Here is a 26,401-nt window from a genome sequence, read left to right on the forward strand (position 1 = left end):
TTCTCATGCCACTTTCCAGTCCACCCTTCCTCTGCCCCTGTCTCCAGGCAACTATGATCTGTTTTTTTGTCAAGATAGAGTGGTTTGTAGTTTCTAGAATTTTTTATACATTGAATCATATGCATGTATGCTTCTGTGTTTGGCTTTTTCCGCTCACCGGAATGATTTTGAGATGCATCCAGCTGGTTGCATGTATCATTACCCTGTTCATTTTTATTGATAATATATGGACATAGCACGTTTTGGTTATCTAGTCACCTGTTAAAGGACATTTCAGTTGTTCATTATCCCCATTTTAAAGGTGAGCAGAGTAAGGCAAAGAAAGGTAACCTTGCCAAAAGTCACACAGCTAGTAAATGACAGCATCAGGATTTGGAGGGCAGCTGTGCTCACCACTATATTACTAACGCAGCATAGCTCAGCACCAGGCTTGGAATGCAGGTCTTGGCTCCAGAGTCCTTGCTCTTGGCCTCTGAGCTGTAACAAATGGTACGACCCTCCACTGTGTTGGCACCTCCTTGCACGGGTTGGTTGTGTCAGCGTCAGTTCCCAGGTGTGTAAGACAGAGTGCTGGCATGACTGACGGGATGCTTAATACAGTTTTATTAAGGAAGGGGAGAAGAAAGATACTGTTTTCAGAGAATACCCCTACTATTCTTTTCCCCTTCACAAACTTGGAATGTGAAATTTGTGAATTGGCCTTTATTTTGGCCCCAGAGGTTTGACGCATAAAACCCTTTCTTGTCAGAGTGCACTTGATGTTACCTTCTAGGAGGTATGCCTCTTCCCTGGCATAAATCTGTTTTCCATGCAGTTATGCCTGAGTCCTGTAGTGGAAAATCAGTTCATATGTTCCACTTCACACTCGACTTAGTCCATTTCACTGTATGTGAATGTTTAGAATCCATTGTGCAATAAGAATCATATGTTACATATAACTAGTTTCTAGAATTATCTTTGCTCAGGGAATTACTTGGTTGGCTAGTTAAGGCTGCTCCTTTGAACTTAGAATAACCAGTGGGTGGGGAGACTCCACGAAATGATTGCCCTGAACCATCCATGGACGCTCATTCAGCAATGACATTAAACAGATCTCTGGGCACCTGTGAGGGAACCTACTGGTTCCCTTAATAAAATCACCTCCAGGTTCCTTGAGGTCATCAGTGAGGAGTGTTCTCACCTGGGAAGGGACTGCTCATCTTCTGGTACTTGGTGGGGGTGGGTGATTGATGAGTCATCTCAAAGGAGAAGATGAATCTCCAGGAACAGAGATGAGGAGCCAAGGTTCAGGGCCTCCACCCGGCGTCTTGGAGGTGAGCTTTCACTGAGGAAAGCCAGGGGGTCTTCATGCAGTGCCTTCTGTGGCTAGTGCCGCTCCCATGCCGGATGGTGATGAGTGAGACAGCCCCTGCCCTCCAGGACTCTCTGACCTAGTGAGAAATGCCCGGTCTTCTTTCCTCCTCTTCTTTTATAGAAGACTTTGAGGAGCCATGTCTCTCGAGATATATTTCTCAGCATTCAGCCTCCCTGGATCACTCTTGATACATGGTGCTCCTTCTTCCCTGGGGAAGAAGCCGAGGGAGAGAAGAGAAGCACTTCCTCCCATCCATTGACCCCTCAGGCTTCCAAAGGAAGAGAACAGAAAAACAGAAGAAGGAAGGAGCTGTTGAGATCGGGTGTGTTTTTTGAACGAGAAGCGAAGAGTAAGTGCCGTGTAGGGGTGGTTTGGGGATCTGTTGGTTAACCGGAATGTATTGCAGCAGGACTGTTTGCAAGACCAAGGCAGGCTGAGCTCAAGTGTTTTTAGGGGCCAGGCAGGTAATACAAACACTTGAAACAGCAGAAGTGTTCAACTATAAAGAATGGTGGGGCCTGTGGTGAGCTTGGAGGGGAGATGGCATGACCTGAAAGTTTTCAAATTCATATTTCAAAAAATGACAGAATTTTAAAATATCACTTTATGAACAGAACAAAATGCATCTGCAAGTTGGATTAGACCTTTGGGAAGGGATTTGCAAATCCTTCCTAAGACCTTGGAGGGCTCTCCTCTAAAGGAACACAGGACTTTGTTGGGGAGACAAAACATGAAAGATGGAAAGCATTACAAGGGTTAACTAGCTTAGACAGCAGTGTACTGAGTGACAAAGGTAGCAAGTAGTTGTTGCTATATTGGTGATTTATGTTATTAAGGGCTGTGAGGTCAGAAGAGGAAGCGATCCCTGTAGGCTGAGGACCCTTCTGGAAGAAGGAAGAACTTGCCTGGGTCCTGAAGGCTGGATAGGATTAGGTTAGGCAGAGAAACACATGCACAGCCTTCCAAGCTAAGTTGCCTGGCATGAGGAGCGACTCCACGTTGAGGATGAATAAGGGATTCACCATAACCAGGAGAGAAGCTGCTTCTGCAGAGCTAAGCCCTGATTCTGGCCCATTCTCAACTACAGGTAGTCAACATCCCCACATAAACTGCCTTTCATGAAGTTTAAAGATTGCCAATCATCTAATTTGCTGATTCTAGGTAGACTCACTCACAGCTAGAGCTGACACCGTGCTTTGGGGAAGTTGGGATTTGTGGTTCTGGAGAATAGCTAAGAATAATGGACAGCCAGAGCCCCCGAATGACCTCAGGGTCCCAAAATTGTAGGATGGCAAAACGGATCTTTCCCTTAGTGGCTTAATTATCCATTCCTATTCTTGGAATCAAATTTCTGGTTTGCCCTAGGCCTTTAGACTTCTTCTGTCATGGAAGGTTGTATGTTAGAGAAAGAACATTGGATCTGGAATAGGAGTGAACCCAGTCTCTACAAGCGACACTGGGCAAGTCATTCATTCATTCATTCCTTTAACCACCATTTGTTGAATACCTGCTATGTGTGATGCTTGGAGCTGGGCACTGGGGACATGATGTGATGGTGTACAAAACATTCTTAGTCCTTGCCCTCATACAGCTCACAGTCTCGTCGGGGATATGGGGACTAGTCAAATAGTCACACACTAAATAAGTAAGGACAAATTGCAATTGAGTCCACTGAGGGAAGAGTCTGGAGTGCCATGAGGGAGAATAACGTGGAGACCTGATTTGGGTTGGGTGCTGAGGGAGGGCCACTCTGAAGAAGTGACTTTCAAAGTTCGACTTGAAGGAAGAGTAGAAGTTGCCAGCAGGGACTTTCCTGGTGGTCCAGTGGTTAAGACTCCATGTTTCCAATGCAGGGGGCAACAGGTTCGATCCCTGGTCGGAGAACTAAGATCCCGCATGCCACGCAGCGTGGCCAAAAATAAATAAATAAATAAATAATTGCTTGCCAGCGAAAGGAGTGTGGAAGCTGGGGGTTGGGAGGACCCTGGTAGAGGAGGCAGGAGGCACAAAGTCCTGTCACCTCTCTGACGCCAGAAGTGTTTCCAGGCCTGTTTGGTCTCTTCCGGCTCTAAAATCCAGCTCTCAGAAAGTGAACTCTGGATGGAAAGTGAAACTTCAAAAGGAGCACTGAGAGGCACACAAATGGGAGAAAAGAAATTCTTTGTCTTTAAAAAAGGTAAACAGTATTCAGATTGAGATCATCTCTAAAAACACAATTAGATGTGGACTCAACTTTCAAAAAGTTTATCTCTGAGGTAAAGTCAAGTTAAGAAAGAACTTGTGAGCCCCCCAAATAATGGCTTTAAAAAAGTGGAAAGTCTCTGAAAACAGGAGCTTACCAAAAAGGATTAGGTCTTTCTTGACTATAACCATCGCATCTTGGTGTAACCCAGGACTGTGGGTGGAATTATATAGCTCCCTCTTCCTGGCATCTCCCAGTGCCTCTGGGGCACGCCGCCTCCCCACTGGAGAGGGCTGTGCTCTTTGCATCCTGGGGTCCAGGTGTGACAGAATTGAATACCTTAAAACCTTAGGAGTGATAAATCCTACGGCCAACCCAAAAGTGTGTAATTCCTAAAGGACAGGCTGAGTTGAGCCACTTCTAGCCAGGGGCAACTGGGGACTTAATTCTGCAAGTGTAGCAATCTGGATGATCTGAGAGCTCCAAATTTAAGGGTAATTGCTCAATTTTCTATCCATGTCAACAGGGAAAATAGGTAAAAGTGGCTGAACACAGCCAAGCAATGAGGCTGGATGAGATGTGAGATGCTAGACTGTCAGTGGAATTAGAAAAGTGCTGTATGTAGTGGGATATCGCTCTGTCGCCCCTTTCCCGTTCATCTCTGTCTCCGGGCTTTCTAACTCTCTCTGGGGCTCTTTCTCATTGCCTGCTTAATCCTTCCACCCTATCCTTCATCTGTTCTCCTGCAAGCAGCAGTCACTCTTGGCCCAAGCAGTTTTAACGTGGAGAAAGAGAAAATGGAAAGAATTCTTTAAGTGCAGATAAATTGGAACCCTGATATCTCAATTCTTTTCTCTTGCTTAGTATGAATGTTCCGTTATGTTGGCATTCCCTTCCTTAAGCTTACTGCAGCACATCGGACTTCTTAGGTAGTACCCAAACCTAGTTCCTTTGCCTCCCTAATTTTTTAAAAAACTATTCTAACCAGCACTGATTTTTGATTAAATAGTGTTCCTTAAAATCAATTTATTTTTCTAAATTCAAAGTCACTAGAACTAGATGTTAAGGTTTTGCCTCCCCACCCTTCCCTGACACGTGCAGACACAGGGGCTGCTTTTAGCTAACATTTCCAGAGCAGGAAGAGGACAGGGGTGGGGTGGGGTAGACTCAGTGGTCCAAGGATTAGCTGTCCTCTCTGTTGTCTCTGTGCCTTGTTAAGCTTCATTCTGTTTATAGGATACTGGGAATGAAATTTGAAAAAGAAGTCCTTCTTATAGGAAATGGTATGGATAATTAATGTTTGTAAGTGTTTACCATGAGCCAGGCCCTGTGCTGCTTTCCCTGCAATGCTTCAGTTAATCCTCACAACATTTCTGTGAAGAGACACTGTGATCATCACCCTTTTACAGAGGAAGGAATTGAAGTTTTGTGATGCTAAGTAGCTCACAGAGGTCACATGGCTAGTAAGCAGTGATGTGCTGGTAAATATTTAACAACCAGCTCTCCAGGGGGGAAAAAGTCCTCATTGGTAGAGTTTGCCGATTTCTGTGGTGTAAATGCTCCCACGAGGGCTGGTTTCACACTCCCAGCATGACATCAGTGACCACAGAACTGGGAAGAGATGGACAGTAGCACACCAGTATGTCATGTTTCCATCATACAGGTACATTGGATGTAAATAATTTCAAGAGCATAGGCAAAGTAAAATGTAGTAAAATTTAGGAAGTGGTGAGTTTTGAGTATTACCTTTGTTTTTAATATAATTTATTTAATTATAAGGATGTATAATTTAATCTTCAATAATGTTTATGTTTAACAACCTGCATGCGAAATTCCTAAAAATTTTAGCCAGCGTGAGCTGCTCCAGGACATCACTGCTAGTAAGTGATGGAGCTGGAGTTGGGCCGTGGCCTTTGTGACTCCTGACCACCTGTTCTCACCACCTTCCTCTTTGCTGTCCAAGTGTTAGGTTCGTTTCTCAAGCCTGCTTATCCAGGAAGCTTGCCTCCACTCATATTCCCACTGCCCTGTTGCAGATTTGTTATCCTTTCCTGATTCTCAGATTAGCCCACTGGCCCCTGTCCTCAGCTCTGCTGATCCTCTCCCCGTGAAGTCTTGGCAGCAACATCCAGGCTGAGCAGAGAAAAGCCAGAGAGACCAGGTCTTTAGGGCTCTGTGACATGAAGCAGAATCTTCAGGTTGGACCACTCCTCTCCTTCATGTTATGCTTTCTTTTCTATCAAATCCATTGGGATTGCTTTTAGATAATGAATTCTCTGCTGGGTCCTCTGGAGAGGAGAGCCTATTTTAGCAGGAGAGGAAGGAGTGTCCCTGGGCTTGTGCGGGTGGCAGGGTGAGTAGCGGGGAGTATGGGAAGTTGGGAAGAACAGAGACCCCACAGGGCACTCCCTGGGCTATGGCGGGCTATGGCTGGAGCTCTCCCACCAGCGCAATGCTTTGAGACACAGCTGAGGGAACAAACTGACATCACAGAGACTTGGGACACTCAAAAGACTGCATGGAACGTCAAAGAGCCCCAGCCAGGGGTGTTGGATCATGGTGCCAATACTGAGCTGAGGTCATCGTGGGCCACAGGCGGACTCTTGTGCAGGTTCATTTTAGTATAGAAAATGAACTTTCCGTACAGTGATTCTGTAAACAAAAGACTTGGTGCGCTTTACCTATAGGCCATGTCTGTGGCTGGGACATTTGGAAAGACTTCCATAGGCAAATATGACAGTAAGGTGTTTTGTTTTGTTTTTTTATCACTAGGTATATGGGAATGGACAGCCTAGAAATAAGGATGTAATAGAGATAGAAGGCACCTCATTTTGGTGATAAAGAAACTTGGGACAAGAGTTGACAAGTAACTGCACATGGTCAGCAAATAAGGGGCAGATCTGGGACCCAGGTTTCCTACTCCTAATCAGGTACATCCTCTGGTACAGCTCTGTGGACCAGGAATCTGGGTTTGGTTCTTCCTTGATAGACAGTTAAGGCCACATTCCTGGCAGCAAAAGAAAAATGAACTCTAGTACATGTAGACTCTTGAGGCCCCAAGGGCAACTTCTTTACTCCCCAGTGTGGGTTTGGCCCCAGAGTGAGTGAGATGCCAGAGGAGTTACAGGGGACTTGCCAGAAGTTTCTTTAATGAAGCAAGAAAGGTTGTTTTGACTTGCTTTTGGTTTTTGCAGGAGGTAATTCAGGGTCCCATGCCCCTACCGTGGGACAAGCATACACCATCATGGAGCAGGTATCTAGGAGCTGATGGGATGGAATGACTTAGCTCAGCAAACATAGTAGAGACTGGTTTGGCCGTGCTCTTCTTGCCTCTTGAAGAGGCAGAGTGTCAGGGGAGCTTCTGAAAATGGAGTTAAGCTTGGAGCACATGTTGGTTATTCTGCTTTGTCACCTCAGTTGTTCCGTACCTCGCCCTGGTCCAGCTGCAGAGCACAGCCCAGAGCGTTGAGCAGACCTCCTGCTCTGCTGGCAGAGGTGGAACAGAATGCTCTAGGCCCCTCGTGGGCCCTACAATCTCTGGGTCACACCAGCCTTTCAAGCTTTCCGTCGCAAACATCTCTTCCCAGAACGTGGTTGACAGCAACCTCTCTGGGACTCCATTTTCTTTGTTCACGTGAGCAGCTTACTGGATGTCCCCGTCTGAAGCGGCAGAGTGGGGAGCATGGCACACGTCCTGCACCACGCATGCACGCGCATCGTAAAGGAAGCAGGTTGTATTAACCTTCCTCCAGGAACACAGAGAAAGCTCTGTCAGCATTCCATCGTGCTGTAGTCGGTTTGGAGGAATGTGATTAATAATAAATCATCCAACATTAAGCACTGACAAAAGTAAAAGAGAGTTAAATCTCCCTGAAATAGTTATAGAGAACTGGGTATTTATTCTGTTTGGAGGAATGTGATTAATAATAAATCATCCAACATTAAGCACTGACAAAAGTAAAAGAGAGTTAAATCCCCCTGAAATAGTTATAGAGATCTGTGTATTTATTCTGTAACTCCTTGGATTCTGTCCCTGTTGAATATGGAAGACAGGATCAGGGTAGGACAAAGCTAATCCCATTTAGTTTCGTGAGATGGTCCTAGATGTGACGGTGAGCCGTGGTCCAGCTTTGGGGAGAGGCACGGGTACTTCTCCGCACAGCTGTGAAAGGAGTGGTGGATGAGGGCAGAGAGGAGATGAGGCCATATTGATGAGAACCATTGCCCAGGGACATCTTAGACTCAGATTTTTATGTGACTAGAAAGAGAGGCTCAGTGCTTTAGGATATCTGTTTCAAGTGATGGGGGCTGTATAGAGAAGAGGCATAGCGTTCTCTGCCACAAAAAAAAAGACAGGTGGATTTGTAGAGTTGCTCCAAATAGCCTTTGTAACCCAAACCCCAGCAAGCTGTGGCCTGGGGACTGTGCTCTCCAAGCAAATGGCCGTGGTGCCTCACTCATCTTGAAGTCTGACGGTCAGATAGTGCTTAGGTGAGACGGGAAGGGACAGGCATGATTGTGCATCTGAGGTTGGACTCAGCGCATCACTTAGACCTCAGTTGAAGTCTTTCCTTCCAACACATGGGGATTAGTTTCTAAAGAAGAACCCGAGATAACAAAGCCTAGGTATAGCAGAAATCCAGGGGAGCGGTGATAGGGGACCCTCTTACCCTAGCGAGAGACGAACTTGATATGGCCAACTGGTAGGTCTTCCTTTCCAGCTTCAGGTCCTCCCAGCTTTCTAAAAATGCCCAGATGTTTGGTGTGTGCATGTGTGTACTCGCCTATATGTATATATACACACATGCGGGGGGACACATACTGGGAATGTGATTCCTGAGTGCATAAGTGTGGTTGACGGACTGGGTTTACCTAAAAGACCCTTTAAGAGAAAGCTCTTGAAAGATGATTACAGAATTGAGACACCATCATTTAAAAGTGCCCGAGGCAAATGCCTTTGAAAATTGCAGCAGCGGAGGGACAGAGAAAGAACCGGCAGCCCTTGATTGTTGCGCCGTTCCCTCAGGACCCGTCCCCCCCTCCCCCCCTGTTTCTCATCTGATAAGAGAGAGAGCAGCAGTAAGACTCCTCATCTATCTTATGAAAATCCGATTGGGAATGGCTGTGATCAAAACCAGCTGGCTGTCACCGGCAGTGGCCTTGCGAGGAGGGAACCGCTCAGAAGCATTCTGTATGTGGCGGAGTCACGGGTGGCACTGATCAAAGGAGCATTTTTTTAATAAATATATATAAGGAAAAATACAAAACCTAAGGATTTAGAATAAAAGCAGGGTAGTTTGTCTTGTTTTTTTCAGCATAACACAGAGAGGATGAAATAGAATTAGATATTCCTGGTCTCTAACACAGAAACCGGGCATATCTGGCGGCTCTGAGAAGGTGTTCTCTGTCCCATTAATACCATATCACTGATCTTGGGCCTTATTGAAGAGAGTGGAGAGTTCCTCACTTTCCATTCCTTCCAGCCACTTCATTCCTCGTCACCTTTAAAGTCGCTTACCCCTCCTCGTCCTTAACACATCTTTACGGATCAAAGCTGGAACTGCCACAAAGCTCCGAGAGAGCCATTGGGGTGGCAGGGAGCGTCCCTGTTCATTGTTCTTCGTTTCCTTCAACTGTTGGTAACCACTGTGCGATGTTCGCTAGAGGCCACACCAGTGCGTGACACCAGGGTCCTCCCAGTATCAGGCTCCTGGGCTGAACAGGGTCCTTCCCTATGGAGAACCCTTGTTGGGCCGTGCTTGTCTCCCATGAGCATTGCCTTTGAATTGCTCTGAAGGGTCAGTCCTGGCTGACGACCCTTTGCGCGGTCAGTACTGACTCTTCCACAGCCCCTGGTGGACTGGGTGGGGTGATGGGGCCACTCGCGTTCTAGGGAATTGCGTTCGTGCTCCTTCCGGAGAGTGCTACCACCCCTCTGCGGGTACTATGCTGAGGCCGGGCCTGCACACCCACAGGAGACCACGAGCTGAGTCACCACTCAGCACAGCCTCCTGTCTGCCCACCACCCAGCCAGCACCACACCCCCTGAGGCCCGGCTTGTCTCAGAAACGGACTCAGTCCAGGCCCTCCCGTCCAGCCCGTCGTCAGCCAGGAGAGTGGCCACGGCGTGGGGGGCTGGGAGGAACAACCAGCTCTTTCGATGTGCTTCTTGAGGTCGGGGATCTCTTTCCCCAGCAGCAGGAGGAGGGGGTGGGTTTGGCAGGAGCATGGAGACATCTCAACATACGGGACATAGATAAACCGCCCCCCAGCCAAGCCAGCGCCTGAGGACGGACATCTTTCTGCCCCTGTCATTCGCTTCCTCAGGGACCTGCTTGGGCACCTTTTGCTCGTGGTCAGTCCTGTTTCTCAGTCCCTGCAGTGGACCTTCTAGCCAGCAGCATCACGGTTTTCACACTCTTCTCCCATGGCTGCCTCTCTCCTCCCCTCCCAGTGACCCGGCCGGATCAGGTGAAATCGCCGGGGATCGGTCCTCATAAAGCAGACCCTCCAGGGACCTGTAGACGCATTTTTGCCCCGGAACCCCAGTCCGTCCGGGGACTGCAGGGGCCCAGGAGCTCCTCTGAGACCGTCCCTTTCCCTTGTTCCTTCGGGTGTTTGAAGCCTGTTGCCTACCACTTTCCCCTTTTCTTCTCCCTTTAAAAAAATTCTCCATTTTTTCACTTAGAAAAAAAAATTATTTATACGATTGAGATCCACTAATTAAAGCCATTTTCTGGTATTTGGTTACTGGAGTGTTTGATGTCTCTCTGACAAGACCATGAAATGCATGGAGTGTCCACAGGGACAGAATTTGCTGAACACGGCTCTTTGTAAATGAGGGGACACAGTGTCGCAGCAGCTCATGAATATGAAACGGCCATGATGCCACCTCAGTGGACTTGGGAACACAGATGAATCCTGTCATGTGCTAAATGAGACCAATTTCTTTCATTTAACTTCATCTTCAATCAGACCTTCTTCCATTTGCCTGTTTAAAATTCCCCATACGTGATGCAGAAGGTAACAGCATTCAGTAAAACAAAGTTTTGCAGCTGCAGAGAAAAATTATAATGATCTCGGGTGTAAAGTTGCCATCTCCTGGAAACGTGGACATTCTTTCCTTTGGCTCACGAGCTCTGCTGAGAGTCTGTTGACTTTGAGCACAACATTGGGGGTTGTCTGGACTGCTCTTCTTGGGGTGTCCCTCCGCAGCGTGTCCAGGCCCCTTTCAGGTGGGTTATTGAATGTGGCTGTGAATTATGCAGGGTGGACGTGAGCCCTCAGCAGCCCACGAGTGCTCTGTTGTGGCCAGGGCGCTGGGCGGGGGAGCAGCTCTGGGAAGAGATGGTGTGGGACCGCATGGGGCCTCTGCCTAGGGGGGCACAGTTAGTGGGTGAAGCGAGAGGGGCAGATGTCATCATTCAGCACCCGGAGGAACCTGGCAAGGTAGGCCAGCCCCTGGTATCATTTACTAAGGCGTCAAGGTCAGAAAGTGCTGGAGTTAGAAGAGACTTTATGTAGCTCTCTAGAAACCCTTCTGGCCACGACCAGAAAATTCCATTCAGAAATCCCCAACCAAGAAAATCAGCAAAGAGTAGAACCTAAAGGGACACAGAGAGGAGGGGCTCCCTGCCTGAGCCATCTTTGCCTGGGTGGGACCAAGGGCCGGATCAGGGTGCCTCCTTCGTTCTCTCCTTCCTCTGCAGGAAGATTTACGCTCGGGGGAAAGAGCCCGAGTAATGCTCAGGGTGTACTCATTACAAGCGGAGCCTGATCTAAGAAATCACTTTCTGTTCTTGTACCAAAACAAGCCAACAACAGCTAGATGTGAAGGCAGGCTATCATAAAATACGTTGCAGAGATCTGGGGCCAGGGTCTGCAGGAGGCAGGCAGGCTTCTTGCTGTCAAGCCACAGGGGCTGAAAAGTATCCCTCTGGGACTTCCCTGGGTACTTAGCATTTTAGTGTGCGGGTGTGATGGTATTACCTGCAATGAGTGTATTTCAGGGCAAGTGGCAGCTTCTCGCATCTTTGAAACCAGTTGTAATTGATCCTACTGGTGTTCCCACATGTTTCTATTATTTATTTCTATTACTTATTTAAGCACCCCTCATTTATTTCTGTGGTTTCATCTGGTAGTTGGTTTGTTGGTAGATCTGTTGGCAGGCTAGTATGCTGGTATCTTGATGAGTTTTCCATTTGGCAACCTCTCTCTTTGGAATTAGTTCTTACTGCTGTTGCTGTTCATTAGCAAGCCTTTACTGGGGGCTCCCAGAAGGTGGCGTGATGGAGTGGGGCACGCTAGAGATCAAGAGGAAGCCCAGCGTGAAGAGCAGTGTGACCCAGCCTCAGGATGGAAGCCCAGCAGTCCATATGGACCCAATTTGGATGACTCTTCCTCTGTAACTTTGTCCCCACTCCTCCATTGTTTCTTGTATATGCACAGGCCCTTCCCAGGAGGCCTTGCAGCTCTCAAGTGAGGCAAAGCCTTTGCTGTGATGTCATCAAATCCAGGATATATCTAAGGATTGCTCTTGGTTGTTCTTGCGAAATGAATCCTGCCTAGGCAACTTTGGGACTCAGTAACACTTATACTATAACTAGAATGATATAGAGAAGATGGACATGGCCCGTCCATGTGTGTGACTTGCAGATTTGAGGGGCATTTATTGATCCAGTTCTGTTCCTTTGTCCTTTAGTTTGCCCATCTTTGGGAATGCAGAAGTGACTGGGACGTGGTCTTCACCCTCCACTAGTTCAGCATCTAGGAGGCAGGCCGAGGGCAAATTTCACTTGCTCTACCTACAGCAAGGTAATCAGGTCCATCCTGTGTCCTTGAATATAAAGCATTGTGGAAAGGTAGAGTAGGAAGCTCTGAATTCTGCCTGTTGGGTTCCGAGATGATTCACAAAGGAAGGGATGTGCATTTTCCTTATTCTGCTCATTTATCATCATTTTTTTTAATGTATAGACCCTCCCTTTGCAACTTTTCCATGCTGAGTCCATCTTGGTTTGCCCCTAATATGCCTCCAAAGAGGTCTTGCCTATAGCAGGCACCCAGGCGTCTCCTGGCCGGTTGATGCAGGTCCTTCCTCACCTGGCACCTGACGCCCTCTCTCCTGCTTCGCCCCGTGCTGCTCTCTCCTGGGCCCTGCATGCCAACCACGCCACCCTTTTAGTGAGTTCCTCCTCACCTCCTAGCACCTTTGTGCACGTTGTCCCCTGCCTGGCTTAGTCCTGTTTATCCTTCAGCGGCCCTGTCCTAGTTCAGAGACCTTCCCTAACTCGACACTCCACCCCCCCCCAAAATCCTGAATTAGATCCTCTCTGGACTGAATTAAGGGCACTATGCAGCATCCATTCAATAGAAAACTAGATGGTCATTTAAAAGAATAAGATGCACCTGTACATTGAAAAGGACAGAGAAAAGTAAGTCGCAGGACTTCCCTGGAGGTCCAGTGGTTAAGACTCCATGCTTCCGCTGCAGGGGGCATGGGTTCAATCCCTGGTCGGGGAACTAAAATCCCTCATGCCGCATGGCACAGGCAAAAAATAATTTAAAAAAAAGAAAAGTTGTAAAACAATGGATACGTAACATGATGCCATTTGCAAACATTTTTAAAAGGACATATGTGCTGTGTATGCAGAAATTCTTTTCAGTAAACATATATGAGAAATGGTTAACAGTGATCACCTCTAGGGAGACGGCTGGGATTCATATAAGGAAAGGACATTTTTCATCTTAAACTTGTCTACAGCATTTGAATTTATTACCACATATATTACTTTTGCCATTAAAAATAAAGCATTAGGTCTCCCTGTTATTTTTGGTCACAGAGTCCAGTTAGCTCCCTTCACAGTGTGTGTTTTAATTTACAGGCAGCACATTTATTTGTGTTTATTTCTATCCCCCACTACACTGGTGCTGCAGGAAGACAGGGCCCATGTCGGGTTTATCTGCTGTTGTTACTGGCACCTCCTAGCCCGGTGCCTTTCACAGAGGGGCTGCTCCATTCGTCCCTTCAAGGATGAATGGATGAACGAACGAACAAGTGAACAAATGCAACTTCCCCACAGTGTGGCTAATTGGGCAACGCGTGGGACACAGAAGCAGGTGAAAGGCAAGTGAGATGGCTGACATGAGAGGCCGGGAGCAAATGCAAAGAGCAAGGAAGGCCCGTTTTGTTAAGGAGTCTGAGCTGGGAGAGAGCAGCGGGTGACCGGTCAGCAGGGGGCGCTGTCTGTGGGGAGCTGAAACGAAGGATGAGGGCACCCGCTGCTGCGGCACTGGCATCTCAGCCCTCTTGCCTCGCCGGCACTTTTCCTGGGGCCGTTCGAGTTGTCTGCTCCCCTCCTTCTCCACGCAGCTGGTTTAGTGCGACACGGACGGCAGGGGATGGAGTCACCGGGTCTCCAGTGTTGGTCCATTTTCTCTCTGCACCGTTTGGCCTTGTTGTAGGGAAGTAGCCAGTCAGGCATATGGCGAGGGAGAGACTTCGCTTAGTTATGGTTATTGGGAGACAGAGAAACACCCGAGAACAGAGGACACTGGGTCTCAGGCAAAACGAAAGCTGTCCCAACTATAGGCTGTTGTCTCACCTCTCCACTAGTAGAGGCGTCTTTGAAGTCACTGGACCTTTGCAAAGAAAGCCTCCGGGCAGGGGTGGGGACAGCCTGGTTGGGAGGGGTGCAGTTGAACTGGAGCTGGATGCCTGCTCTGTCCATTCTTAATGACTCACTTCACACACGCTACTTCATCTTGCTGAGCCTCAGTGTTCTCATCTGGAAGATGGGGACAACTGGGGAGGATTAAATGAGAAAATGAGGGTAGAGCCAGATAGTTTCTCTCCATGCTCAATGTTTTATCTGTTAAACGAATAAGAATAATATAGAATATTTATTACATTCTAAGCATGGCGCTTGATATTTTAGATGATCGCATGTAATACAGCAACTCTGTGAGGTGGGTGTAGTTATGATACCCGTTTTACAGCTGAAGAAACTGAGGCACAGAGAGGATGAAGCCTCACAGCTAGTACATGGGGGAGCCAGGATTCGAATGCTTCCCGTGCCTGCACTCTTAACCACTGGACAGGAGTCCTACCCATATGCTTAAGTAACCCATTGTTTCTGTTAATGTTCTTATTATCAGCAGCATCGAAGAAAATGAGACTAAAGTTAGCATAATTATTGAATTTTTTAAAATAGTGGTTGTTTTTCAGTAGTCCTAGAGCATACTTCTTTGTTCCTCTTACTGTCTCTATTAAAATTGTGTGCTTTTGAATGTTAAGCTTGACACCCTGAATCAGACACTAGGTCACTGGTTCAGGCTTGCAGGTCAAGTAGCCGTCACTGATTGCAAGCAGGGCCGGATCATTCCATGCAGGTAATTCTGTGAAGAAGCGGATTGATTTCTCAAGCCCGTTTTCTTTTTCTAGGTTGGGTCATCCTATGTGTGTGTGTATGAGAGAGAGAGGTGGGGGGAAGGGAAGAGAGAAAGAGGACAGAAACTCCTGGGAACATGTTATATACCCATAAGCAAGCCCTTGTCTGTGATTGTAAGTCAGAAACTGTAAAATTAGGAAGTTCTTTGAAGTTTGCCCAAAACCTGCTTCACGGCCACCTGTTCCACTGGGGCCGGCAGTTGGATGGCCAGGCTCTGCGGCGATGGCTCAAGCTGTCACTGCACCGAAACGCTCCAGCCTGCCTTGGCCTGGCTGTCATCGCTGGCTTGGTCCCGCTCAGGCAGTTCACCAGGTTCTGTTGGACACCAGGCTTCCAATTAGAGAGAAGTCCCACTGTGTGGCCAGCCCCGCCAGTGCCGCTCTGAGCGGCCCCTTTGCCAAGGCCCGAGCTGACCTCCGCTCTGTCACAGATGGGCCAGCCCCACGCTCCTTCGTGCGCATTTGGAGGAGGGGGGCGGGGACAAGCAGGGAAGCCCACGGGGACTCAGAGTGGACAGCGGGCAGAAGTGCAGCTCCTCAGAGCTGGGAGAAGCTGGGCAGAGTTGACAGGACCCAAACGCTGACATTGCAGAGCAAGAGGGGACTTGGGGAAGACCCCGTCCTGAGCCCTAAGCACAGCAGGGAGCATTTTCTTAGCAACTTCTGAATATTCATCTCAGGCTGGGCCTCACGCCGAGGAGAGCCAGGAGCAGCTAACTGCCTCACGCCGGACCTGTCACACTGCTGATGGCGCATGGCACGGCCAGCTTCCGCCCTGCCCCACTGCAGGGCCCGTGCGGTCCTGCCAGCCTAGGAGCCCTCTCGCCCTGGACTCAGGGACGGCGCCATCAGCAGCCCTCACATGGACTGTATTCTTCACTCGGAGTGAGCAGGGACGAGCAAGCTGAATTTCTGTTAGCATAAGAGATAGAAAATTAGAGAGTTCCATCTCTAATTCTCTAGCAGGGTAGAGAGATGTAATCTGAGCTCTGAACAGCGTCTTTCTAGATAGAGGACTTGCTGAATGTGATTCATTATTTCGGGGCTGGTGTATGTGTCTTCTTTATTTCCCTGTCAGCATTTTCTTTTTATTTTCACCCCTTTAATCACTCTCTTTCTCTGCCTGTCTCTTTCTCTCTGTCTTATTTTCTCTGTCTCCGTCTCTCCCTTGCATGCTTTCTGTCTCTCTTTCCAGGTACGGCATCTGTAACCCCTCCATTGGAAGCAATAATAAAGACGCCAGGCTGGGAACTGACATTTATATACTCGGGCTTAGCTTGACTGGAACCATCGCGAAGTCTAAATAATGAATAGCCTGAAAGTGGCAAGGGTCTTCCCAGCTGTTCTTGGAATGATCCTGCGTCTCTTAAAAAATAAATAAATTTTAAAAAATTAAAAAAAAAAATTTAGTCCATGGAAGCAAAAACGAAGGGTGTCTTCATTGCTCTCTCCTCTCTGGAATTTTTCCTCCTTTTAATATTTGCAGTTGGTTTGGGAATTCCAGGACTGTCTCTCCCTGCTTGGCCTTTTTTTCTGCCCCATGTCTTTTTTTCTCTATGCAGACTGGTTAAAACAAAGAAAGCCCCTCTACCAGTCAGTGATACTCACTGAGAGAAGGCAGTACTTCTTTAAGGTGTTAGGTTGTCCCCAGGAGAAGATGGACGATTTTTCTGCTATAATAAGCAAGTTTCCACGATTAAGTGATTGCTGTCTCTCTGTTTCTCCATTTGCATGACTTTGTTAGATTGACGAAGGGAATGGCCTCATGTCTCTTCCTATGTTTGTATGTCTGTGTCATGTGGAGAGTTCAGAGGAGGAGAATCTCCAAGAGACAGAAAGGGAAGTGTCATCTTTAGAGTCAGTGTTGCTTATTATATTAGACCCGGTAAATGGAGACTCTGATCCTGGACACACTGCTGGGAAGCCAGGCCACATCATTAGGCGTAAAGTGACCTTCAGATACAGGCTCAGCGCTGTGACAATTGCAAAGACTAGGACGAGCTGATGCAGGTGTGAACCTTGGTCATGAGGAGGTGCACTCATGGTGACCTCCACCTCGTGACACTACGCTTTCCCACGTCCTCTGTCTCTGACCATGCCAGGTTCATTCGGCTCCTCTTTTCTTTTCTCTCCTCTAATAAAAACACTTCCCCAAGTGCTGTCTGGGACTTTCTTCTCATTTCTTTACATTTCTCCTTCCTTAGAGAGCCACGCCAATGGCTTCTAACCTGGAGCAAACATCAGGATCACCCAAGAAATCTTAGGGAAAAGTACAGACGCCTGAGCCCCACCCCGCTAGGAGATTCCAGTCCAGCAGGTTCTGGGGTAAAGCCTGAGATTCGGGAATTGTTGAAGTTCTACCTTTGATTCCCATGCACACCTCTACTTCAGTTCCACAACCCTAGACTGGGATCCTGGAGGCCAGAGACCATTGTGTCCATTCTACCCAAAGCCTGTAGCCCTAACTGTGGCCGGCATGTTGAAGGTGATAAGTAACCAGTGGAGAAGCAGGCAAGATCCCCCATTCATGCCGCTGACGTTTTTGGCTCCTCCTTTCATTGCAGATATTCCTGTTATTCCGGACCTGGAAGAAGTCCAGGAGGAAGACTTTGTTTTGCAGGTGGCGGCCCCTCCCAGGTATGTTAAATTAATATGAAGTTGGCAGGAGGCAGGGACCATGCCACACGCCATCTGTAGTGGTGCTGCCCCCCAGGGGAGATCCAGATGTCTCTGGATGGGCTCCATCCCAGGGTTCCCATTTTATTAGACGTTTTCTCCCCATTTTGGTCCTTCCCAGCTGCCTACGAGGCTCTGGGGTTGGTGGCCCGGCAGCACTCCTGGCACTGGTTCTGCCTGTGGTTCCTCCTCACGTTCCGTCTTTCCTGCAGCATCCAGGTCAACCGGGTGATGACCTACCGTGACCTGGACAATGACCTCATGAAGTACGCAGCCTTTCAGACCTTGGTGAGTGAGGCAGCTTCTGTGTAGAGGAGCAGGCTCCAGGCAACGTCCATAGGGAGTTCTCAGTTTCTCCGAAGCCTTACAGCCTCTCCTCGGTGCATCTCCGAGGCTGCCGGGCAACAGTCCCTTTGCCAGAGACATCATCCTCGGGTATTACAGCATCCCTGGACCCAACATATTCCAGTGTTCCCAGGGCCAGTCTCCTTCCTGCTTCCCTGGCTGCCCCCGTGGCATCAGTAGATATGCTGCTGTCATGCCTGCCCTCCTGGTATTGACCTTCCCCCAAGGAGTACCCAACCTGCAGGACATCATGGTGTTCCCTCAGTTCTCAGTGGCCATGGGGTCCACCCGCAGTTTTGCCCTTTCACAAGGCATTCCTGCAGGTCTGGATTTGAGAAGTTCTACCACACTCAACCTGGTCCCCCTCTCTTTGCCAGAGGTCGTTGTCCGAAGGCCTCCGAGGTGCACAGCCCGCCTTTGTTTTCTTTTTTTTTCCCTGCACGTTCACAGGATGGAGAGATCGACCTGAAGCTCCTCACCAAAGTCCTGGCGCCGGAGCATGAGGTTCGAGAGGTACGTAGCGGCAGCAGTGCCTGCCCCTCATTCCCGGGAACAGCTGGCTCCGAGGCTGGCCTCGGCGGCAGGCTGGCTGTGACCGAGGGGACGGCCTCCCCCAGCTCACCCCGCGATGCCTGTCTCGGCAGGATGACGTCAGCTGGGACTGGGACCGTCTGTACACTGAGGTGTCCTCAGAGCTCCTCAGCGAGTGGGACGTGCTGCAGGCAGACAAGGAGGACCCCGTGGGACAGCCCTCGCACACCTGAGCCCGGGGGTCACTCTCCCTGCACGCGGTCACCTCTGCTTTGGACTCGAGACAGAGGCCATAAACCTAAAACTAAAGAAGTTTGCAAGCAGCTCAGAATTTTTATATGGACTATTTTGTAATAAAAATATCTATTTTCAGTAGACCGCATTGGATCGTTCGACTGTAAGAAATTGCTTTTTTTTGTAGCCCTCTCTTCCGTTTCTTTCCAGCACTCCCTTGGAAAGATTCATCAAGAGTGAAGGAGGGCATCTCTCCCCATCGTTGAAGCTTGGGAGGGAAAGCTAGATTCAGGGGGAGAAGCAGTGGTGCTCCTGGAAGCCGTTCAGTTCACAGAGGCCACAGCAGCTCCCCGGAGCATCTACCTGTGACCACCTGGACGCAGGGATACGGGAGGTGGCATGCGGCTGCCTGCTGGGGTCCTGGGGAGGGCCTGGCCACATGCCTTTCTCACTTTGGACGGTCAGTTATGTTGGTGAAGTTGCACTGTCTCCTTCGAGCTTTCAGTGGGGGTGATCAGATGACCCATTGCCCACGTCAGGGTTTGGTGGCTCTTCTGACAGCACGCCCCTTTCCCCCCTCTTCCTGCAACCCATGCCTGGGGCTCCCAAAGCACATGTTTCCTTTCTGCCACAGGTTCCCAGGGCCTTGTTTCTGGTTCTCATTAGCAGGGGCCAGCTCAGCAGCCCTGAGATGTCCGCAGAAGCACTCTCGCAGGGAGCCTGGGCCCCCCCGGACCTTTCAGAGGTGTAGCTGTTTGTCTCCGTTGCTCCCCCAAGCATCATCACTGCCTGTTTCCAAGATGTGCCAAGATCTGGAGCAGAGCCCAGTCCTTTTTCTAAACAGAGACATCTTTTGTTTTTGTTTTTCTCATAACTCCCCAAGACACCTCATCTGAGGACAGGACGTCTCCCTGCCCGCCTCTCCTAGATGCCACTCTGGATCAGGCCCGCGCAGTCTGGCGGCAGCTAACCAAGCCCCACTCCTGGCCGTGGGCAGTGCTGAGTGCTGTTCTCACCCTGCCTGGAAAGCCCTTCATTAAAATTCAGAAAAACAAAGAGGCTCAACACTTCAAAAACACACTGGGGGTTATTTTTGTCTGACTACGGTGCCCTTCCCTGGTGAGCCACCGGCTCTGGAGCAGGCAAAGAGAATACTTGTCTGTTAATTATAAACTCAGGGATTTAGTGGCTTTGGGGTCTCGTTTCCTCCTTTTCCAGAGTCACACTTTTAGCCCAGACAGCCCCTCTTTGGAATAATTCCCGTGGTCACTGAGAAGTTTCTGTCCAGGCTGGTTTTTCTTGAGCCTGCAAGACTCTGGAACCCAAAGGAGGAATTGCTAGATTTCGAGTACCTTAATCACTGGCAAGTTCAACTGCCTCAGGACCCTGATAACCTTGAGGGTCTTCAGCCAGCTCGAGCAGGGCCTGGGGGTTGACTCCCTTCCTCCCTTTACTTCTCAGACACCTTTATGTTCCATCCAGCATTGTCGCCCACCCAAGACTTCAGGGGGCCTCCCAAGAAGATGGCCCAAGAGGGATGACAGAATGGACGAGCTTCGACAGGTACCTCAATGTGGTTTTCTACAGACACCGGCGGGGGGCGGCGGGGAGGAGGCGTGGAGTGGGCCTCCTGCGTGTGGCAGATTGACTGGGTCCTTACCAGTTTCTCCCAGACTGGCTCATGTCCGAGAAGCCCCAGCTGGTCTCTGGCAAAATCTCCCGTGGTGTCTTTGGCATGGGGTGGTAGCTGCAGAGCTGCTGTTCACAGGCCGGCCCCTGGTGGGAAAGTTGGTTCCTTCATGAGATTCTGATTACCACATAGTACGCGCCAGGCACTGTTCCAGACACTCCAAGCAAAACTCCCTTCTCTCAAAGCGCTTCCGTTCTGGTGGGGGAGATGGACCAATAAGTAAGATAGAGAGGACGTCAGATGGTAATCGGTGCTATGGAGAAAAATTCAGCAGGACGGGGGAGGGAGTGCTGGGCTCGGGGTGCAGTGTTAGATGGGGCAGTTAGGGGAGGTCTCACTGAGAAGGTGACATTTGAGCAAAGACCTGAAGAAGGTGAAGGAAGGAGCGGGACTGGTCCCTGGGGAAGAGCATTCCAAGGAGAGAACAGTATTTGCAAAAGCCAAGAGGGGGGCATAGGCCTGGCTTCTTTGAGTAGCGGCAGGATGCCGTGTGACTGGCGGGAGGGGACCAGGGGAGAGGAAACGCTGTGTCTTGCCGGGCCCAGCCCTGGGCTCACCACAGAAGAGGCCTCTGTGCGTGTAGGGTCCGCTCTCCCCAGTGACACATGCACCCTCAGGCTCTGTGGGCTTGTCAGGCCGCCTTTGGAAAACTTTCCTCAGAGGCCTGCATGGCCCCTTCATGCCTCGGCCTGGGAAGAAAGGTTGATGCCTCATCGAGGGAGAGCGGAACCGTGAGCTCTTCTGCCACAGAACTGAGGCCAGGCGGGTGCTGCCAGCTCCCCCAGGCAGGGGCGTGCCGTGTGCGGGGCAGATGGCAGTACCGTGAGGCCCCTGAGTGCCACGCTCCCTGGAAACTTGTAGTTCTGATGAGAAGCCCAAGCAAGAAATTCATCTGGGCAGGCCGGCCTGTGGCTGAACCTGAGGTCATCTCTACCCCTGATGGTTGGCTCGTCTGTGCTAAACCCCAGGACACCCCCAGACAGGCTTCTGGAGCTACATGCTCCAGGCGGAAATGGACTCTAGTGCTGGCCCAGAGAGCTGCTCACAGAGATCAAGGCCTTTCTTCCTTAGTGATGAGGGCGGCTCCTGGGAGCATTGGTGCTGGAGTGAAAGGTAGGATTTGCCACAGCAAGATAAGGAAGCCTAGCATCCTTGCTCTGCTTGCCCAAGCAGTGCTGTGCTTTTCTCCCAGAGGCCAAAGAGTCAGTGCGGAAGGGGGTGAGTGGAGGGGGTAAGGAGCAGTGTCAAAGAACACAGATTCTGTGTTCAGGCAGGCCTGGGGTCCAGTCCCATCTCTTCACTTAGTCACTGTGGGTCCTTGAGCAAGCTGCTTTCCCCTTCTTTTCTTTTTTTTAAATATATAAATTTATTTATTTATTTATTTATTTTTGGCTGAATTGGGTCTTTGTTGCTGCTCGCGGGCTTTCTCTAGTTGTGGTGAGCGGGGGCTATTCTTCGTTGTGGTGCGCGGGCTTCTCATTGCGGTGGCTTCTCTTGTTGCGGAGCACCAGCTCTAGGCGCGCGGGCTTCAGTAGTTGAGGTACGTGGGCTCTAGAGCGCAGGCTCAATAGTTGTGGTGCACGGGCTTAGTTGCTCCGCGGCATGTGGGATCTTCCCGGACCAAGGCTCGAACCCGTGTCCCCTGCATTGGCAGGCGGATTCTTTTTTTTTTTTTTTTTTTAATAAATTTATTTATTTATTTATTTATTTATTTTTGGCTACGTTGGGTCTTTGTTGCTGCGCGTGGGCTTTCTCTAGTCGTGGTGAGCGGGAGGCCACTCTTCGTTGCAGTGCATGGGCTTCTCATTCCGGTGGCTTCTCTTGTTGCGGAGGAGGGGCTCTAGGCATGTGGGCTTCAGTAGTTGTGGCACGCGGGCTCAGCAGTTGTGGCTCGTAGGCTCCAGAGCACAGGCTCAGTAGTTGTGGCGCACGGGCTTAGTTGCCCCGTGGCATGTGGGACCTTCCCGGACCAGGGCTCGAACCCGTGTCCCCCGCATTGGCAGGCGGATTCTTAACCACTGTGCCACCAGGGAAGCCCTGGCAGGCGGATTCTTAACCACTGCGCCACCAGCGAAACCCCTGCTTTCCCCTTCTGATCCTGTTTTTTCTCATCTGTAAAATGGGGATAATCTTAGGATTGTAATGCCTGGTAAAATCTGACTGCTATTCTGTTTTGGAACTGATGGGGTGGAAAAGTGAACCTAGGGAAAGTCACATTGGATATTTTATTGCAACAACAAACATCTGCATCTCTCAAGGGGCTCCCACCTCCATTTCCCCTCCTGCATCATCTTTCAGCCATGGTTAGAGAATGGCTTGGCACCAGGGTTTTTTGTTTTGTTTTTATAACAACTTTATTGAGGTTTAATTTGCATGCCTTAAAATTTACCCCCTGAAAGTATACAATTCAGTGATTTTAGTAAATTTATGGAGTTATGCAACCATAACCATAATTCTGTTTCCGGAACATTTTCATCATCCTATAAGCCTCCCTTGTGTCTGTTTACAGTTAATCCCCATTCCCACTCCCAGCCCCAGGCAACCACTGATCTGCTTGCTGACTCTCGATTGGTTGTTTCTGGAAATTTCATATAAATGGACTCATATAACATGTGGTCTTTTGAGTCTGGCTGCTTGCACTTAGTATATTTTCAAGGTCCATCCATGTTGTAGCATGTGCAGTGGTTCATCCTTTGGAATGCTGAATGTTATTCTGTTGTATGGACACGTACCACATTTTGTTTATTCCTCAGTTGATGGACATTTGAGTTGTTTCTAGTTTGGGCTTAAGAATAAAGCCCCTGTGGACATTCATGGCCATGTCTTTGTGTGGACAGATGTTTTCATTTCTCTAAGGTAGATTCCTAAGAGTGAAATTGCTGGGTCAGATGGTGTATTTATGTTTAACTTTTAAGAAACTGCCAAAACTGTTTTCCAGGGCATTGGTTTTATTTGTTTGTTTGTTTGTTTTTCAGTGCTTTAGAGTATCAGGATTAATTCAGTAAAACTTAAGATTTTTTTTCGTGTCTCCTTTCCATACGTGTTTCAGAGGTCACTGCTAAGTTTATAGGAGGCACCATCTCCTGATTCCTCCCTCCCTGACTTCTTTCTGTCATTGAGCTTATCTCTGTTGAGAACACAGAACTCATCTGTCTGCTCTCCCCACCAGCCTGTAAGCTTCTTCAGGGTAAGACCGGGTGTTCTTTGAGTTTCTGTCAAGGCCTTTGCATATTCCAGGAGTTCAAAGTCAAATAAGACATGGTCCTGACCCCAAGGAGCTTACAAGCTAGTAGAGAAATAGACAAGATTCCTCTGTGTTCTCAATGCATTGGTTTTGAAAAACATAGAGGCTTTCCGGATGAGTGGAGGAACCCAAATGATCCACTGCAAAGTGCAGGTGAAGAGAGAGAAAGGGAGCTTGGTTTGTCCACTAAGAAATACAGAGGTGGGTTGGTTTGCTTAAAGCAGGGGTCAGCGTACTACAGCCTGTGGACCAAATCCAGCCCTCCACCTGTTCTTGTTAACTTTTACTGGAACACGGCCATGCTCCTTAATTTGCATACTGTCTATGGCTGCTTTGGGGCTACAGTAGCAGAACTGAGTTGTGACAGAGACCATGTGGCCTGCAAAGCCTGAATTATTTACTCTCTGGCCCTTTACAGAAAAAGTTTGCCAGTCCCTCCTTAGATGAAAGAATGAAGGTGAGAAATAACAACAGCCGCAGACTCCCAAAGTTCAGCCGCTTGTTGCTACCCAGAAGTGCAATCGCAGTAGGAGGGATTTGAGTTAGATGTAAGGAAAGACTAGAAGGGTGGGAAGATTCTGGCTCCTAAAAGAGAGACACAAATTTCCCTTAAGAAAAGGAAAAAACAGGGCTTCCCTGGTGGCACAGTGGTTGAGAATCTGCCTGCTAATGCAGGGGACACGGGTTCGAGCCCTGGTCTGGGAAGATCCCACATGCCGCAGAGCAACTGGGCCCATGAGCCACAACTACTGAGCCTGTGCGTCTGGAGCTTGTGCTCCGCAACAAGAGAGGCCGCGATGGTGAGAGGCCCGCGCACCGTGATGAAGAGTGGCCCCCGCTTGCCGCAACTAGAGAAAGCCCTCGCACAGAAACGAAGACCCAACACAGCCAAAAATAAATAAATTAATTAAAAAAAAAAAAAAAGGAAAAGGAAAAAACAAACAAAAACCACTTATCAGTTGCAGCAAAGTTGGGACAGAATCTATCTGGAGACAAAAAGCTGGAAAGAGTGACTGGGTTCCTTGGCCTTTGATCCTGTTTGAGGTGTGGGGTGAGGGGGGTCTCTAGGAATCAAATACCTTTGGCGGCAGGCTCAGAATAATGATGAGAAAGCCCAGTGGAAGGGGGTTAGGAGCGAGGGAGGGAGAAAAGCCCGATTTTTCCTTTGGTGAAGTAGAAATCAGAAAGTAAGCGTGTCGGGAGCAGCCAGAGAAAGAGGCTGCCCCTCTTGTGGCCAAGGCGGAGTGAATTAATTCCCGGCATATGTTCCCAGCATCTGTCGTGGTGACCTGGACCGGAGGGGTCAGCGAGAGAGGGGACCATGCCAGCGCCGAGCATTAGCCCAGAATTCCCGGGCCACAGAGGCTTTTGGCTCCCACAGAATGATGGCTGGCCAGCTCTCCCAGCAGCATCTGCTGCAGCTGCAGCAAACAGTGCTGGGGGCGGGGAGGGAGCGCTCCCCACAAGAGAACACCTGCTGTGAAGGGGCTGGACGAAGACCAGAAAGAGTCCTGCAAAAGGCTGTCTCTTCCAGATCTCGGGCTGCAGTGGATTCAACCCGCCAGCCACGTGTCCTGCCAGCAGACTGGAGGTGACGCACAGGACGGCACTGGGAGGGGCAGGGGCAGGGGAGACACAGCCCTGGATGGAAAGAACGCATAGGGTTGGGACGCCCTCCTAAGTACCAGTCTCAGAATCCCCCCGGATACTATTTGGGCTGCTCCTTGCTAAAGTGTCCCTCAGGAATCAGAGGTCAACCCGGAGGGGGCAAGGTAAGGGGGCACGGAGGCTAAGAATGCAGACGATGCCAGGTTCAAGTCCCTGTGCTTCCAGGTCACGGCTGCATACCTCCTTGTGCGTCCGTTTTCTCATCTATAGAGTGAGGTAGAAAACAATTCCTGTCTTTGTTGTAGCATTATGATGATTAAACCACATACTATACGTCAAGTGTCCGGCACAAAGCAAGCTCTCGATGGTGATTAGTTCTGATCACACTGGGTGGGCAGGCAACATTCCCCCTGATGGCAAGTCATGGGCATTAGACACTGACAGCACCTATGTGGGCATCTAACCCAAGGTCGTGAGCTGGAGGCCCACGGACTGACTTTGACCCACAGGACGTGATTGATTTGGCCCACACATAAGTTTTTTTTTTTTAATTGAAGTATAGTTGATTTACAGTGTTGTGCCGATCTCTGCTGTACAGCAAAGTGACTCAGTTTTATACATAAATACATTCTTTTTTTATATTCTTTTCCATTATGGTTTAACACAGGGTATTGAATATAGTTCCCTGTGCAATAAAGTAGGGCCTTGTTGTTGATCCATTCTAAATGTAATAGTCTACATCTACCAACCCCAAAGTCCCAATCCATCCCTCTCCTTCCCGCCCCCCTCCCCATCCCTGGCAACCACAAGTCTGTTCTGTGTCTATGAGTCTGTTTCTGTTTTGTAGATACGTTCATTTGTGCCATAGTTTAGATTCCACACATAAGTGACATCATATGGTATTTGTCTTTTCTCTTTCTGACTTACTTCACTTAGTATGATAATCTCTAGTTGCATCCCAACACACGACTTTTTACTTGTTTGGTTAATTACCAACATTTAAAATGGAAAGGTTTCACATTAAACCCAGATTTCCAGCTTCTCTTAGGAAATTGGGAGATCTGTCCACACTGGGGCCACAGTCACTAGGG

The 26,401-nt window shown here is 49.1% G+C and overlaps 1 protein-coding gene across 2 annotated transcripts in view; it reads left to right on the plus strand.

Annotated features, from left to right (window-relative positions):
* The window catches only part of IFT43 (intraflagellar transport 43), a 95,819-nt gene extending 70,512 nt beyond the window's left edge, over positions 1 to 25,307 (plus strand). Inside the window, exons 6-10 of one of the 2 annotated variants that reach the window (XM_007184500.2) lie at positions 17,547 to 17,619; positions 17,871 to 17,946; positions 18,454 to 18,516; positions 18,648 to 20,331; positions 24,976 to 25,307. In XM_007184500.2, the coding sequence (XP_007184562.1) occupies positions 17,547 to 17,619; positions 17,871 to 17,946; positions 18,454 to 18,516; positions 18,648 to 18,767 (332 nt within the window). In that variant the 3' untranslated portion in view covers positions 18,768 to 20,331; positions 24,976 to 25,307. The remainder of the gene's footprint in view (positions 1 to 17,546; positions 17,620 to 17,870; positions 17,947 to 18,453; positions 18,517 to 18,647; positions 20,332 to 24,975) is intronic. The other variant, XM_007184501.3, reaches the window with a different exon arrangement.
* The last annotated feature ends 1,094 nt before the right edge of the window (positions 25,308 to 26,401 follow it).

Source organism: Balaenoptera acutorostrata, chromosome 3, assembly GCF_949987535.1.
Source record: "Balaenoptera acutorostrata chromosome 3, mBalAcu1.1, whole genome shotgun sequence".
Lineage (NCBI taxonomy): Eukaryota > Metazoa > Chordata > Mammalia > Artiodactyla > Balaenopteridae > Balaenoptera > Balaenoptera acutorostrata.